We start from the raw sequence: 15,331 nt of genomic DNA on the forward strand, positions 1-15,331 counted from the left end.
ATGGTATATATAAAACCTTGAAAGAGAAAAATTTTCAACCAAGAATTATATACCTGGCAAAATTGTCCCTCAAATATGATGGTGAAAAAAATCTGCCATTACACAAATATACTAATTCCCCTTAATAATGAAGCCATGAATGTAAACATGCTTTCTATGTCTTTTATGAGTAAGAATATTTTTTCAGCCTTTTCTCTTTCATAAGGTTACAAATGTCATAAGTTTACAATCAACCATATGAATCTAAACTTCCTTAATTTGTTCTGAATGTATCTCTTTCAAGCATCATAGGTAAAAAGCCCCTATTTTAACATTTTCAGATTTGGTGAACAAGCTGATAGTTTTCTCACCCATATCACTTGTGATTTTAAAGGAGTACAAAAATAAGTACAGCATGGATCATGCCGTGAAACTGCATAAAGGGCAAGGTCCAGAGGTATTCATATTCGTATTCCTAGTTTCTGTAATACTGACTCATAGAAAGAAACTGCTTGATACACGTTCAACTGAATTGAAGGAATTCTACTTAGGACTGGTATGGTAATCATCGTGAATGAGAAAAAAAAATACAGAACATCTCAAATATATTAACTCTCCTTTTCAAGAAAAATTTGGGTTGAAAAATGTAGAAAGAATCGATGGCTAATATAGGTGAGGAGACTGTAACAGAGCACCTTGCTGCTCTAAACAAATTCAAGGTCCTCATGAATGGGATCGCTGAATTGCTGCCAATGGAGGAAATATGGAAACTCAGAGGGCTGCCAAAGACGGAAAGAGCAAATGAACGTAAGTCTGACTTTTTAAAAAACTGCCAATAACAGTCCACTGTACTTGAAGTCAATCCTTTGCTAAATTCAGTGGTTTTTTTCCTTTTTCTTTTTCAAGAGTGTGTGTGTATAGATCATAGATGAAAGAGCAGAAGAAATAGTGTCAGTAGAATTTCAACAAGATATTTGACCAGGTTTTCATTATGCACACATGGAAAAGATAAATATAAGATGGCTAATAGTACAATTAGGAGCTCTGGTAGCATAGTGCCTGAGGCATTTGACTGCTCACCAGAGGGCTGGCAGTTCAAACCCACCAGCCACTCCCCAGAAGAAAGACTGGGCGATCTACTTCCAAAGAGGTACCACCTCGGAAACCCAAGGGGGGGTCACTATGAGTTGGATCCGACTCCACAGCAGTGGTTGTGTTGCATTTTAATAGTACAATTAAGTGGCTAAGTAATTACCTGAACAACTAGAACTAAGAACTTCTCATTAACAGGCTGCTATTACCTAAAGGTTCAAACCCACCAGCCACTCCTCGGAAGGAAGGTTGGGCAATCCTACTTCCGTAGTGATAACTGCCTCGGAAACCCAAGGAGGGGTCGCTATGAGTCGGGCCGACTCGACGGCACTTAACAACAACAACAACAACAATTACCTAAAGGGGGAGCTCTGGTAGCATAGTGCCTAAGGCACTTGACTGCTAACCAGGAGGCTGGCAGTTCAAACCCACCAGCCACTCCTCGGAAGGAAGGTTGGGCAATCCTACTTCCGTAGTGATAACTGCCTCGGAAACCCAAGGAGGGGTCGCTAGGAGTCGGGGCCGAATCTATGGCAAATAACAACAACAACATTACCTAAAGGGCAGTTCTACCAGCAAGCTTCAGGACTCTATGGCCTTCTGTTAAGCCATTTTTATCAATGACATGAAAATGTAGGAGGATATTATACTGCTATTGGCATCCAATATGTGATTGACATGAACCTAGGAAAAACTAATATATATGTGTTAAGAAAGATCCAGGATCTAAAAAAAAAACAAGCCAGAAAAATGGGTTAATTCTAATAAAATAAAATACAGAAAATATTATCTAATGGTTCAGTACCTGTGTCAGATAGATAATTAAGCATATATTTTTGTTAGGTGCCACTGAGTCATTTTTGACTCATAGTTACCCTATGCATCAGAGTAGAACTGCCCCATAGGGTTTTTCTTGGCTGTAATCTTTATGAAAGCAGATCACCACTTCTTTTTCCTATGGAGCCACTGCGTGGGTTTGAACTACCAACCTTTGGTTAGCAGCCAAGGGCTTTAACTCTTGTACTATCGGGGCTCCATATATAAATATACAGATAAATAGAACTGTAAGATGGGGAAGTTGTGGTTTAGTTGCCATTAAAGGTAAGTCTAATGGCTTTAGTTGGCAGCAAGCTTACTAAAATCTGACAGCAGCAATCTAAGTATGATGTGATGTGGGTATAAGAAAAGCCAGTGTAATGCTACCTGCAGCAACAGTAGTATCTCAAACGTGGGAGGCAGAGATCCTGCTCAACTCTGGACTAATCAGACCACAAGTGAAATACTATATACTGTTCTAGGAGTTGCAGCCTTCAAAAGATCACAATTAAACCGGCACACATTCAGCACACAAACACCAGGATGCTTAGGAATCTTCATTCTACTCCATAACATGATAGTTAGAAGGCACTAAAGGTATATAAACAGGACAAAATTAGGCCTTGGGAGGAACATGATGGCTATCTTCATTCAGTCATTCAACAAACATGAATTTCAAACCTATTTTGGGCCAGACATTTTGACAGTGGCTAGGGATACAGAGAGAAGACAGTCCATATCCACAAGAAATTTCTTACGTGTATCTGAAGAGTTGAAACAGCCATGATCTAAAAATGGATTCAATTGTTTTGTACGATTTTATAAGGCTGAAACAGGACTAGTGAGAGAAGTTAGAAAGTAATCGATTTCAGCTCCTACAAGGAGCAGTATTTTAGGAGTCAAAGATGTCTAATGATGAAAAAAGTTGCTTGAGAAGATCATAGTGTTTCCAACAGTAATAGTGTACTTAGAGGGGATACTGCTGAAACAAGGCAGGCACCGAACTAGAGCATCTCTAACGTCCCTCACATTTTATGCTAGGATTCTTTACTTCCCTGAGAAATAGACTCTCACCAGAATTATCTTGTGTACTTCAGCATCTCAGGTTTCCTGCAGGTTCCTACTTCCAACTCTGTCCCCTGTCCCCCACTTAAGCAATGCTGCATAACTAGGAACAGATCTGAGAGCAATAGGAAAAGAGAGAAATAAGAAGAAACTGACCCACTAGCAGATCGAACACAAAAAAATCAATACTGTTCCATATGCCTTAAATTTTTAAAGAAGATATAAAAATTCTCCACCTTTCCATTCATAAATTCAATTTGAATACACAATTATGTTCAATTACTACAAATAAGGATTCATTATGTACTGCATCTCTGGATGGGAGCCATTTTTCTCTAACCAACAAAGGGGGGGGAGGATTAACTTAAGATCACTTCAAGGATTTGTTTCCCAAATAGCACCCCAAAAACTCCCTATTATAAGGTTATGTGGAAACTAAGTTTATAATACATGTATCTCTAAAAGAAATGATTCATCAGGTATGGCAGGCCGAATACCATGAACTAATCAAATTGTGGAGTTCTGATTAAGTGGTTATTTAAGTTTAATCCATTTAAAAACCACAAGCATCATGAACATAGAGAAAAGGCTAGACCATTCAGTTGTGGCTTTTATAAATTGGTTTATGATTATTTAAGCTTGTCTTTCATTTATTCTATTTTGAAATTGTGGAACAGTCTCATATATTGGCTTTATATGCCGCAACTGAGTATTTAAGGAGTTCGCCCTTCCAAACTGTTAATATTAACTTTTCAGCAGCAATCTATCTTACTTTAGCGTTTTCTCAATTTGCATACAATAAATGGGCCATGATTTGATTTCCAAGGGCGCTGTCTTTTAAATAGCAGCCCAGAAAGACAAAAGTGAAAAAAAAGAAAGAGCATCTTTAACTACCACTCTTGAAAGAAGGTTTTCCCTCCGGTTGTCATCAACTCTGACGGCTTTCTACCATTTCTCACTACACTGTCTGGTGGTCGTTTCCGTTAAAAGAAAGAGAGAGAGAGAGAGAGAGAGAGATTCCAGTTTCCTGGGACAGGGAGATTCCCTTCTGTAGAAGTGGCCAAAGCTAGACTCCCCGTGGGATTTCATCTTGTTGCCAAGGCAGCGCGAACCCGCGGCGTCCCGCAGGCGCGGAGCCCAGGCGGCCCCAGCCTGCGGCAGAGTCGCCGGCCGAGCCGGGAGCCCCCAGGTGGCGGAGTCCCAGCTGCTACCCCAGACGGTCCTGCGGCCCCCCCAAGACGGCGGCGTAAAGCAGGGAGACGCGGCTCGACTTACAGTGACACCATCCTAGGTGACAGCACCAGTGCAGCTTGAAGCACTTGCCATGGCTGTGCGTGGCACAGATGGAGAGCCCGTCGCACGGCTGGAAGTCAGGTCTGCGGGCAGCGCAACTCCGCGCCAGGGCCTGAGCCTCGTCCACTTTCTCGCTCTTCCAACCCCGTTCGGGCGCCGTCGCCACCGCACTCATTTCCTCTGCCTCCGCGCGGAGCCGAGACCCGTAGCCCTGGAGAAGCGGCGTCTGGGCGGGCAGGAAGCCGAGCCGGCTGCAGACGCAGGAGGGCGCGGCGGTGGCCGGGAGTCACACCAGCGATTGGCGGCAGCGGGAGCGCGACGGTCCCAGGCTCGCAGAGGAGCCGCCCCGGGAGCTGCGACCGGGGGCTGGGCCTTCCGCCGCCTGCCCTCCCTCCCTTTCTCCGCCGCGGCGCGCACCGCGCCCCCTCGCTCACACGCACGCGCGCGCCCCGCGCCCGGGCAGACGCCACGCGTCCCTTGGCCAGGCGGCTTTTTCACACACACCCTGTCGGGGAGCGCAGTCGTCGCGGTCTCCTCCCGTCACAGTGAGTCTTTTCTACACACTCCTCTTATTCCTTGGAGACAGACCCGGTGGAGGGCGGTTGTGAACATATACACGTCTTGGCGGCTTGGTAGTCACACGAACACCAGCTTACACGTACACTTCCCACACCCACTTCCCTCTGAGCTAGGTCGTTTGGTGGACGTCCACACACTCCACAGAGGGCTGTGCATACTGAGTACACGCCCACCCGAGCCTCTCAGGGGGCTGGTCCATGCGCATCTCTGACCCAGGTTTTCTTTTTTCACACAGAGCCTCTCTCACACGCATCACACATTTCCCTCGTACACACCTCCCAGTGTCTGGGCAGAGAGTCCCCTCGGAGGCGCGCACATGTTCACATGCGCGCGCACTTCCCCCAGGGCCTGGCTCGTGTTCAGAGTACCGCCACTCGATCGCACATCACGGACAAATGCAGGCTGACCTCCTCCAGCCTCGCCAGAAATGCCAGCCCCGTACTCCTCCCCAACCCCAGTAGCAGCTACCGCCCGCCCGGGGGTTGGCGTTTTCTACACCAGCCCGCCTCACTTTTGGTGGAGACTGGAGCCCCTTCTTTTGGAGTGGGATAACAACCAAGCTGGGTGCCATGCTGTGTGTGTGTAACATGTATGTGTGGTGCATGGAACAGGTATGTGGATTGTAGGCATATGTGTGTAGTTTTGTGTGTCTTTGTAGTTTAGGGGGTTTCTGTGTGTAGTTTGGTGTGTGCGCATGTGATGTGTGTGGCATGTGTAAGATTATATGGAGTATCTGTGATGGGCATGTGTGTGTAGTCTGATGTGTTGTTAGATGTTTGCATGGTACATGTGGTATATGTGTGGTGCAGATGGAATGTGTATGGGGGGGTAGATATGTGTATGTCGCCTGGGTGTGTATGACTAATGTAGTGTGTGTGTGTAGTTGACTGTGGTGTATATGACCTATGTGGTGTATGTGGTACGATTGTATGTGGAGTGTGTATGGGGATGTGTGTGTGGTGTATGAGGATCGGGTTGGGTATCTGTTGTACATGTTTGCATGGACATACAAGCAGGACTTATGTTTGCCTTGGACTCTGTCTTTGCATGTTAAAGCCCACCTTGGCCAGCGAGTGTGACTGGCATGGCTGGTGGCTGCAGCTCCCACACACAGTCACTTGCATTCTTCCCTCCTGGGGACAAGTTGTTCCAAATATATTTTCCATGCCAGGCTCCACTGCTGAGAACCGACCCCAGGCTGGATTCAGTGAAGAGAAAACAAACCATTTGCTCCCAGGGAGCACTGTTGGGAAATAGTGTTTCCCTGCAACAAGGCCAGAACCCAGTACTGAACACAGGAAAGGGGCGGGGAATCCCTTTCGTTTTTTGCCAAATGTTTTTCAGAGCAGAGGAAAATGCCTGTAATTACCAAGGTTCAGGGAACAACAACAAAGCCCTTTCAGCACCAATGCTGTGTGGGAACATGAGCACGGCCAGGTCTACTTTTTCTACTACTTTATTCCTTTCCTGCTTTACAGTAATGACAGGAGCACCATCATGATTTTGAAATAATCAAACTCATCTTCAAGCACTGAAAATGCTTGCTCCCATAAGCAATCTTTTATAATTTTTTCCTTTTATTTAATCTTGGCTTGAGAAGGGGACTATAATTTGCATATATCTAACTCTAGTGAGTTCTTCATCTATTAGGGGTTTGGAAGAGACTCAACTTGATGACAAAAATATTTTCAAGAAAGGCTTGAATCAGAATCACAAATTGTGGTTCCCCCAAATAACCTAACTCTGAAACACTTGTAAACATGAAGCATCATTTCTTCAGCCCCTGCCCCCACACACCCCCCAAAAAAAATCCTGACATATATCCCTGACTCATAAAATCTATCCTCCCTGCTATTAATTTTAGTCTGACCCACCTCAGCATAACATGAGTAAAAGAGAAAACACAATCCAAGGAATCCATTATTGCTGCAGTAAGCCAATCAAGACCTTTTCAAAGGGAGATTCCCATCTGTCCCACCCTATTTTTCTCTTTCCTCAACTCATAAACTCACTGTAAAACTGTCCATATAAAAGGTGACCTTAAAACAGAATCTTTCCAGTGGTTCAGTGACTAATGTTTGCACAAGATCCTTCCACTGGCTTTTTATTCTAGGGTGAGCCATGTTATAAGATTCCAGTATACATATTTGAAACAGAACCATCTCAGTAGTGAAAAAATGAGCATAAGAAATAATGCAGTATAGCACTTTAGCCAGGAGGCAAAACCTTATGTAAGCCACACAATTTGGAGCTGAGAAATCTTTACATTTTCCAGAACGTAAAACTCATTCCATTCTCTTTCCCAATAAATATTTTAACCTCCACTGCCTAGAATGGAGCAGGAGGTGGCAAATGTGCTGTGACTTCTCAAGCATGTGCAAACATGGCCTTCAGGTTTGTTGTCAGGATACAGTTTTTAAGATGGTTTTATTATGGAAAATTTCTAACATTTACAGAAGTAGAAGGACTAATATGGTGAACTCCAGGTACCCATCATATGATTTGTAAAATGTTGTTTCATGTGTAACCCCACTCACTCCTGCCCCACCCCAACCCTTACCACTGGGTTATTTTGAAGCAAATTCCAGATGTCATATAACTTCATCCATAAATATTTTAGCATCTATTTCTAATGGAGCTCTTTTTAAAACCCTAATCTGCAATACCGTTATTACATAATAGGTTTTAATTTGATCATAAATATGGGCTTGGCCAGGAGCTCTGGTAGCATAGTGCCTAAGGCACTTGACTGCTAACCAGAAGGCTGGCGGTTCAAACCCACCAGCCACTCCTCGGAAGGAAGGTTGGGCATTCCTACTTCCGTAGCGATACTGCCTCGGAAACCCAAGGAGGGGTCGCTATGAGTCGGGGCCAACTCGATGGCATATAACAACAACAACAACAGTAGCTGCTGACCCCATCTCTAGCTCCCCTTAAAAATGCCTCTCCCTTTGCCTAGAACATTCCCTTTCCTCCCCCCCCCCCCCCCCCCCCCCCCCCCTCCCCCCCCCCCCCCCCGCCCCACCTGCCTCTTCAGGTTAACCACCACATCCTCAAAGAAATGTTCTTTGACCAAGCCAGATGGCTATATCCCTCTTCTGTATTCACTCTCTTACCATATATCCCAACATAAATACTTAAAGAAAAATTGTTGAATTAATGTTTTCCTCCATCCCTTCCTTACAGATAGGAATATGTCCCCTATCATGTTCATTATCTTGTCCCTAGTACTTAGTATTTACTTTTGAAGGAATGAAAATTATTTCTTTTCAGACTCCCAAAAATAAAACCTGACTCATAGCGACCCCCCATTGGGTTTCCAAGGCTTTACGGAAGTAGATTGCCCTGTTTTCCTTCCACAGAGTAGCTGGTGGGTTTAAACCACCAACCTTGTAGTCAACAGTCAAATGTCTTAGCCACTGTGCTACCAGAGCACCATTTTCACTCTCCAAGGAGCTGGAAAAAATCTGTCTGTGGTAAACTCTTTGGAATTCTGTATGGACAAGTCCTATAATTCCTCTTCTTATAACTACATCCTTTGCAGTCTCCTCTCACACTGACTCTGGGCTTAGCTATGTGTATTAGTTATCTATTGTTGTGTAACAAATTACTCCCAAGTTTAGCAGCTTAAAACAACACACAATTAATATGGGACAGGTGTCCAGGTGGCTCAGCTGGGCCCTCTGCTTCAAAGTCTCTCACACAGCTGCAGTGAAGTTGCAGGCAAGAGCTCTAGATTCATCCAAAGGTTCAATTGAGATGGATCTGCTTCCAAGTTCAATTACTGTCAGTTGTTGACAAAATTCAGTCCTTTAAGGAACAATTTGATTGAGGGCCTCAATACCTCACTGGCTGATGGCTGGAGACTACGCTCAAATCTTGCCATGTGGGCCTTTCCATAGCGCAGTTCACACATGGCAACTTGCTTTATCAGAGCAAGCAAATGAAAAGAGAGAGGAAGTCATAATCTTTTATAACCTAATTCTGGAAGTCATAGACCATATTTTGCCATATTCTATTAATTAGAAATAAGTCGTTAGGTCCAGCCCTTACACAAGGGGAGGAGATTACACAAGGACATGAATACCAGAAAGCAGTCATTGTTGAAAGACATTGAAGAAACTAATTACTACACCATGTGATTTGCTTTAGCCAGTGGGAGAATAGCAAACATGACATACATGACATATAGCAAAGAGCAAATAGCAGACTCCTTGACTCTCTCCCTCTCTTGCTGTGCTTAGAACCTGGAGACCACCATGTATACAAGCCTGAGCTAGCTTTCTGTCTGGTTACCTAGTGCCTCTCTGGCAGGAATATACCACAAATTGGATGGCTTGAACAAACAGGAATTTATTCTTATAATTTGGAAGTTTTAAGTCCGAGTTCAAAGTGCCAGGCTCTAGGGGCTGGGTGAAAGCCCCTCAACCTTGGGCTTCAGCTCTGCCTCCTGCTCCTGGCCCACTGAAGCTGGAGGCTTTTCTTCACTCAGCTGCTGGCTGCTGAGGCTGACAAACCCAAGGTTGACAATTAACAAGGCACAGTCCTGATGTTACCAAACGACACCACAGGCCATTAATTCAAGTCCTTTGAACATCCCAAGATCAGCAGAGCATGGCAGGCTGCTAAACAACAACTCAGTTACATGCAGTGTTCAAGTGTGCCATCAGCTGGAGACCATTTTGAAAGCTGCTTCTTATATATGGCAAGCAGACCACATCCCTAAAGCAGCTACTTGGCTGCTTGTGGTAGATCCCACCATGGAGTTGATTGCCAGTCTCATCAAGGGGAATAACTACCACCAGCTGCCCAGCCACTCAACCAGGCCCAGCCAAGTTGACACACACCCTTAACTGTTACACCTTCTGGGGGATAAAATGCTTTGTGAGAGAGATTAGAGGTGCCCCATTTGAAAAGCCACCAATACCAGCCAACAGCTTATTGTTAGGTGCCATCAAGTCGTTTCCAACTCATAGCGACCCCATCACAGCAGAACGAAACACTGCCCAATCCCATGCCAGCTCCATGATTCTTGCTATACTTGAGCCCATTGTTGCAGCCACCATGTCAAGCCATGTCATCAAAGGCCTTCCCCTCTTTCATCAACCCTCTACCTTACCAAGCATGATGTCCTTCTCCAGGGAATTGTCCCCTCTGACAACATGACCAAAGTAGGTGAGACGAAGTCTGGCCATCCTTGCTTCCAAGGAGCATCTCAGCTGCCCTTCCTCCAGCTTATCAACATATTAATTGAGGCCATACTAGATCATCTTAGACCAACCACCTGATCACAGAAGCATGAAAGAACCCAGCAGAGATCAGCTAAGCCAATCTAGACCAGAACCACCACCAGGTTGAACCGCAGAATCATAAGTTACATAAATAATTGGTTGTTGTTTTAGGCCACTCAGTTTTGGGTGGTTTCTTATACAATGAAAGCTAACTGATACAGCCACTAATCATCTCATGTTGTAGGCAAAGTAGTTGAGAACTCAAGAGGTAAGTGGTTTGCTCAACATCACAGTTCAGCAAGCATAGTAGATAAAGTCCTCTGGGATCTGATATCGGAACAATGCAGATGGCTCAAGTCTAAGCTCTATTGTTTTACTGACTAGAAGACCTTGGCAAATCCCTTACACTTCATGGGCTTCCATTTCCTTATTAGCAAACCAAGACAAAAGTTCTTAGGAGTATTTTTTAGCACTCGAAGCTATGACTTGTCCACCTGGTGACAGAGCTAGAGTTAGAATCCTTTCCTTTAGATGTCATTTGCAAATAATTAGATATTGTGTATCCCTTCCTCCTCTCCTGCACATATTTGTCTAACATCAATGTAACTTATGTCTATGCACACCAACTATTTTGAATACTTTGATAAATCGAGTCATTACAAATCAGTTACTTTTTGGTTGCTTGATTGAACCAAGCAACTAATTCCACTACGGTTATAAATAACCTGCTAGTAATTGGTCAATTTGTCATATTTAAGCAATTAGAATGATGAAGTGGATGAAGAAGCTACCAAATGAGATGCAACTAAATTAGGACTGTTCTGTGGGGAGGGAGGATGCCTCTTCAGCATTGCCACTGGCATCATTCTGGTCCTCATTATCCCTTGGGGTGTGAAAGAAAGAACACGGGGTTTGGAATCAAATCTCATCTTGGCTGGGTGATCCTGTGCAAGTTACTTAACTTCTCTGAGCTTGATCTCTTAACTGGAGATTATAATTCATGCGTCCTACACTTGCAGTGAACATTAGATAAGATATTATATGTGAAGAGGCTAGCATTGTACCTGGCATATTGCAGACACTCAATAAATATTAGTTCCCCTCTTTCTAGCACCTTCAAATGCTCTCTGTGTCTATAGACTTTCTTTGCTCTGATCCTTTCTCCATATTACTGAGATTTCTAAAGATCAAATCTGATCACATCACCTCTGAGCTTAAAAACCTTTGAAACTTCTTATTGTCTACTGTAAAAATATCCAGACTCCTTTGAAGGAGCCTTCCTAACCTCCTCTCCAGTTCTGCTTCCCCCTGCTTCCAAATCTGTACTCTCCAGGATTATTGTTTTATTTCTGGGATTTAATTACTCTCTCCTGCCTGCCTCTGTGCCTTTCTGATTTGTCTTGAATTGCCCAATCCCTTCCTACAGGAGTTAGCATAGTGCCTAAGGCACTTGACTGTTAACCAGAAGGCTGGTGGTTCAAACCCACCAGCCACTCCTAGGAAGGAAGGTTGGGCAATCCTACTTCTGTAGTGATACCGCCTCAGAAACCCAAGGAGGGGTCTCTATGAGTCAGGGCCCACTCAACAACACAGAGGACTTCTACTTCTCCTTCAAGTTCCAGCTCAAATACTACTTGCCCCCTTTTTCTAGTCCACTCTCCTCCTTAAGGACTTACTGAGCTTACCACTTGGTACTTCAAGTGGTGAGGCAGGCACTATGTGTTACCATTGTGTTGGGTACATGGGAGACACTCACCAAATATTTTTGAATAGACAGATTAAAAGATTTATGACAACACATTCATTAATAGTATGGAAAAGCGAAAAGTCTGTTTTTCAAATCTTAGTCCCCAGAGCTAGGAGATTTCTTTGAAGCCTTTAAAATTAAAAATGAAGCTTTCATAAACTGGCTTACAATTTTATGGGATGTCTTATCTCTTTAGATGACCCAGGCTGCAACAGCTATAGATTCAAAGGGGTATTTTAGACATTGAGAGAATGACAGACTCATAATAGAAAAGTATTCATAGTCCCTCCCTAATCTTCTGATATCATACCATGAAGGGCAGCTTTCCTATAAAATATCTCATTGTACCCCCATCAAAGGCAAAAAATGAAGCCAAACAGCCACTAGCTTGTTCAAAATAGCATTTGTTGTATTTTTTTAATTGTGGTTACATATATATACACACACACACACATATATATAAAATCATTTTATCTTTCAATCCTATTAATTATATCCACTGCTAACCAGAAGGCTGGTGGTTCAAACCCACCAGCCACTCCTCGGAAGGAAGGTTGAGCAATCTACTTCCATAGTGATACCACCTCGGAAACCCAAGGAGGGGTTGCTGTGAGTCAGATACGACTCCACGGCACACAGCAACAACAACAATTACATCCACCATGTTGTTTAACCATCACTAATATCCATTCCAAATGTTATCCATCACCCAAATAGAAACTCAGTACCCTTTAAGCAATAACTCTCCATTTCCCTCTACCCCCAATCACTGATAACTAGTGGCATTATTAGTTCTTAGTATTCATATATCTAAGGAAAACAACATTTAAGCAATTTACAACTATGTTTAACACATACTATTCTATGATTAAATTTGACAGCAAATATTATTAAGGATTCTGGTATGGTCTGGTATGGAAAGACATCCATGGGTGAGGGGTGACACCAACCATAGAGATGCTACTGGTGATAGTCACTAATGAACTTCGATCTCTATACACTTGTCTATTGTAGATATTTCATATAAGTGAGATCATACAATATTCTTTTATGACTGATTTCTTTCACTCAGCATAATGTTTTCAAGGTTCATGTGTGTTGTAGCATGTGTCAGGACTTCATTTCTCTTTAACAGAGTAATATTCTATTGTACATCTACACTAATTTTGTTTATCCATTCATCTGTTGGTGGACATTTTGATTGTTTCTATCATTTGGTTCTTGTGAAAAGTAGTGCAATGAACATGGGTGTACAGGTTTCTGTTTGCATTCCTGTTTCATTTCCTTTGGGTATACTTAGGATTGGGTTTGCTGGGTTATATGATAATTCTTTGTTTAATTTTTGGAGGAAAGGCCAAATTGTTTTCCATAGGAGGTGCATCACTTTACATTCCCACCAGCAAAGGAGGTTGGTTCCAATTTCTCCACCTCCTCACCAACACATATTTTTTATTTTTCTGGCCATAGCCATCCTAGTAGATATGAAGTGGCATTTCTTGTATTTTTTAAGTGATGGAACTGGTTGATATTTGTGGATCACCTTAACATGATTTTCAGAATTCACCATTCTATCCCTCAGCTGCTCTTTGAAAAGGACACACTGGTTTTATGCCAGTTTGTTGTACCAACTAAAGAAGTATTTTTACCTATGAAAAAATTTAGTGGAAAAATAAACCTCCAGAAGGAGTTTTGAACATAAAAGTAGAGGGGAAAAAAGGTCAGTCACTAACCTGCCAAAAAATCCTGCTACTTGTGGGCATCAATGAACACCTTCAGTGTTCATGCTCATCTGAACCAATAACCACTGGAATTTTCCTGAGTGATACGATGTGACACTAATAGAAGTAGGATCTGGGTCAATTTTGTTCTTCATGCTCTGATGGTCCTTGCTTACTTCTGGAAGCAAGCAATGGAACTGTCATACTTTTGAAACAAGAACACTCTGGCTTCTTTTAATGGTAAAGTAATACACACATTCTGCCATTTCCATAAAAAAATACTTTTTCCTTGATGATTAGCAATTAAAATAATTCAGCTTTAATTAGCTCATTTCAGGAAGCAGCTAAAGGCTAAAATGACAGTGAAGAACAATCTGGAATACAATGACTGACTCATGGATTATAAATGAGGCAGCTGAGGTACCACATTCAACCTGCTAAAATGCTGGGGTGTAGTGAGCTCCCTGTCCACATGCAGGGCCTCAGCACTCAGGTAGCACTTTTTTTATCCACTCCACAAAGAGCTATTGAGTGTCTTCCCATGTGCCAGACTCTGGGCTGGGTACTGGGGGTAAGTGCTTTGATTAAGGGGTTTAAACAAAGCATAATAGGAGAAAAAGGGAAGAAACATGTAAGTCTACCTGGAGCCATCATAGAACATTTCACCGGAGGAATGAGTTAACACTGGCAATGCAGAAAACCTGGGATGAGACATTGTGGGAGGAAAAGCAGTGTGCATGGGGGCAAGAAAGGTGAAGGCTTTCTCTGTAGGTCTGTCTTGCTTGAAAGTAATCTGTGCCTGAACAACTGCTCTGTATTCACCTAGAGCAACAAAAGAAGGAGAGTCAGGAATATAGGAGGAGGTTATGTAGTATGTGGCTAATTGCCTCCTTTGCCATGAGACCAGAAGAATTGGATGGTGCCCCGCTACCATTTCTGAACATTTTGATCAAAGATTCCATAAAAGAATCCTGATCAAAAGGGAGAAAATGCAGAAAATAAGTACAAATTCTCATGGACTATGGACTTTCTGGAGTCATGGAGAGTAGACAAATCCCTGAAATTATTGTCCTGAGATAATTTTTAAACCTTAAACCAAAAATATCCCCTGAAGTCATCTGGAAACTGAACAACAGTTTACCTTAACTAGTAAAAGGTCTGCCTTGAGTATTAGGCTCTTTTAAGAACTTTCTATATGGGATCAAATTGATAACAGCAACTTGAAAGATTAGATAGGAACCTTAGGAGGCAGTGAGTTTATGTTAATGGGAGAGAAACAGCTCAGAAAAGGAGAATGAGAATGGTTGCACAACTTGAAGAATGTAATCGGTATCACTAAATTGTGCATACAGAAACTGTTGAATTGGTGTATGTTTTACTGTGTATATTCTGGACATCAACAAAATAAAATTTAGGGAAATTTTTAAATAATAATAATAATGTTTGCCTGAAGGACTAGTCACACAAGAGGTGGAATTGGTAGACAGGGGCTAGATTATGAAAAGCCATAGAAAGTTTAGATTTAATCTTCTAAACCAGTAGTTTTTGCACATCTTTCTACTAGGAGCACTTTGTTCAATGGAAATACTTCCCAAAAAACATAAATGAAAGAGATTTGTAAACTGTGGCTGATCCAGTTGAAGCTGGTGTGTCTTGGTGGGGAATGACATGTATTTGTAATCCTTGCAACACCAGAACAAAGACTGCTTCAGGATGTGGAAGTGTGATAGGCAGCTTCTACGATGGCCCCAAATGATGCTCACTTCCTGTTATTCACACTCTTGTGTAATCCTCCTCTTGAGTGTAGACTG

General features: G+C 42.8%; 1 protein-coding gene across 1 annotated transcript in view; it reads right to left on the reverse strand.

Annotated features, from left to right (window-relative positions):
• Positions 1 to 4,420, reverse strand: part of CUNH3orf70 (chromosome unknown C3orf70 homolog) — a 126,195-nt gene extending 121,775 nt beyond the window's left edge. The window contains exon 1 of the mRNA XM_007935958.2: positions 4,228 to 4,420. Within this exon, the coding sequence (XP_007934149.1) occupies positions 4,228 to 4,420 (193 nt within the window). The remainder of the gene's footprint in view (positions 1 to 4,227) is intronic.
• Between the last annotated feature and the right edge of the window lie 10,911 nt (positions 4,421 to 15,331).

This window comes from Orycteropus afer, unplaced genomic scaffold, assembly GCF_000298275.1.
Source record: "Orycteropus afer afer isolate SDZICR_OR568_19922 unplaced genomic scaffold, OryAfe1.0 scaffold00032, whole genome shotgun sequence".
Classification (NCBI taxonomy): domain Eukaryota; kingdom Metazoa; phylum Chordata; class Mammalia; order Tubulidentata; family Orycteropodidae; genus Orycteropus; species Orycteropus afer.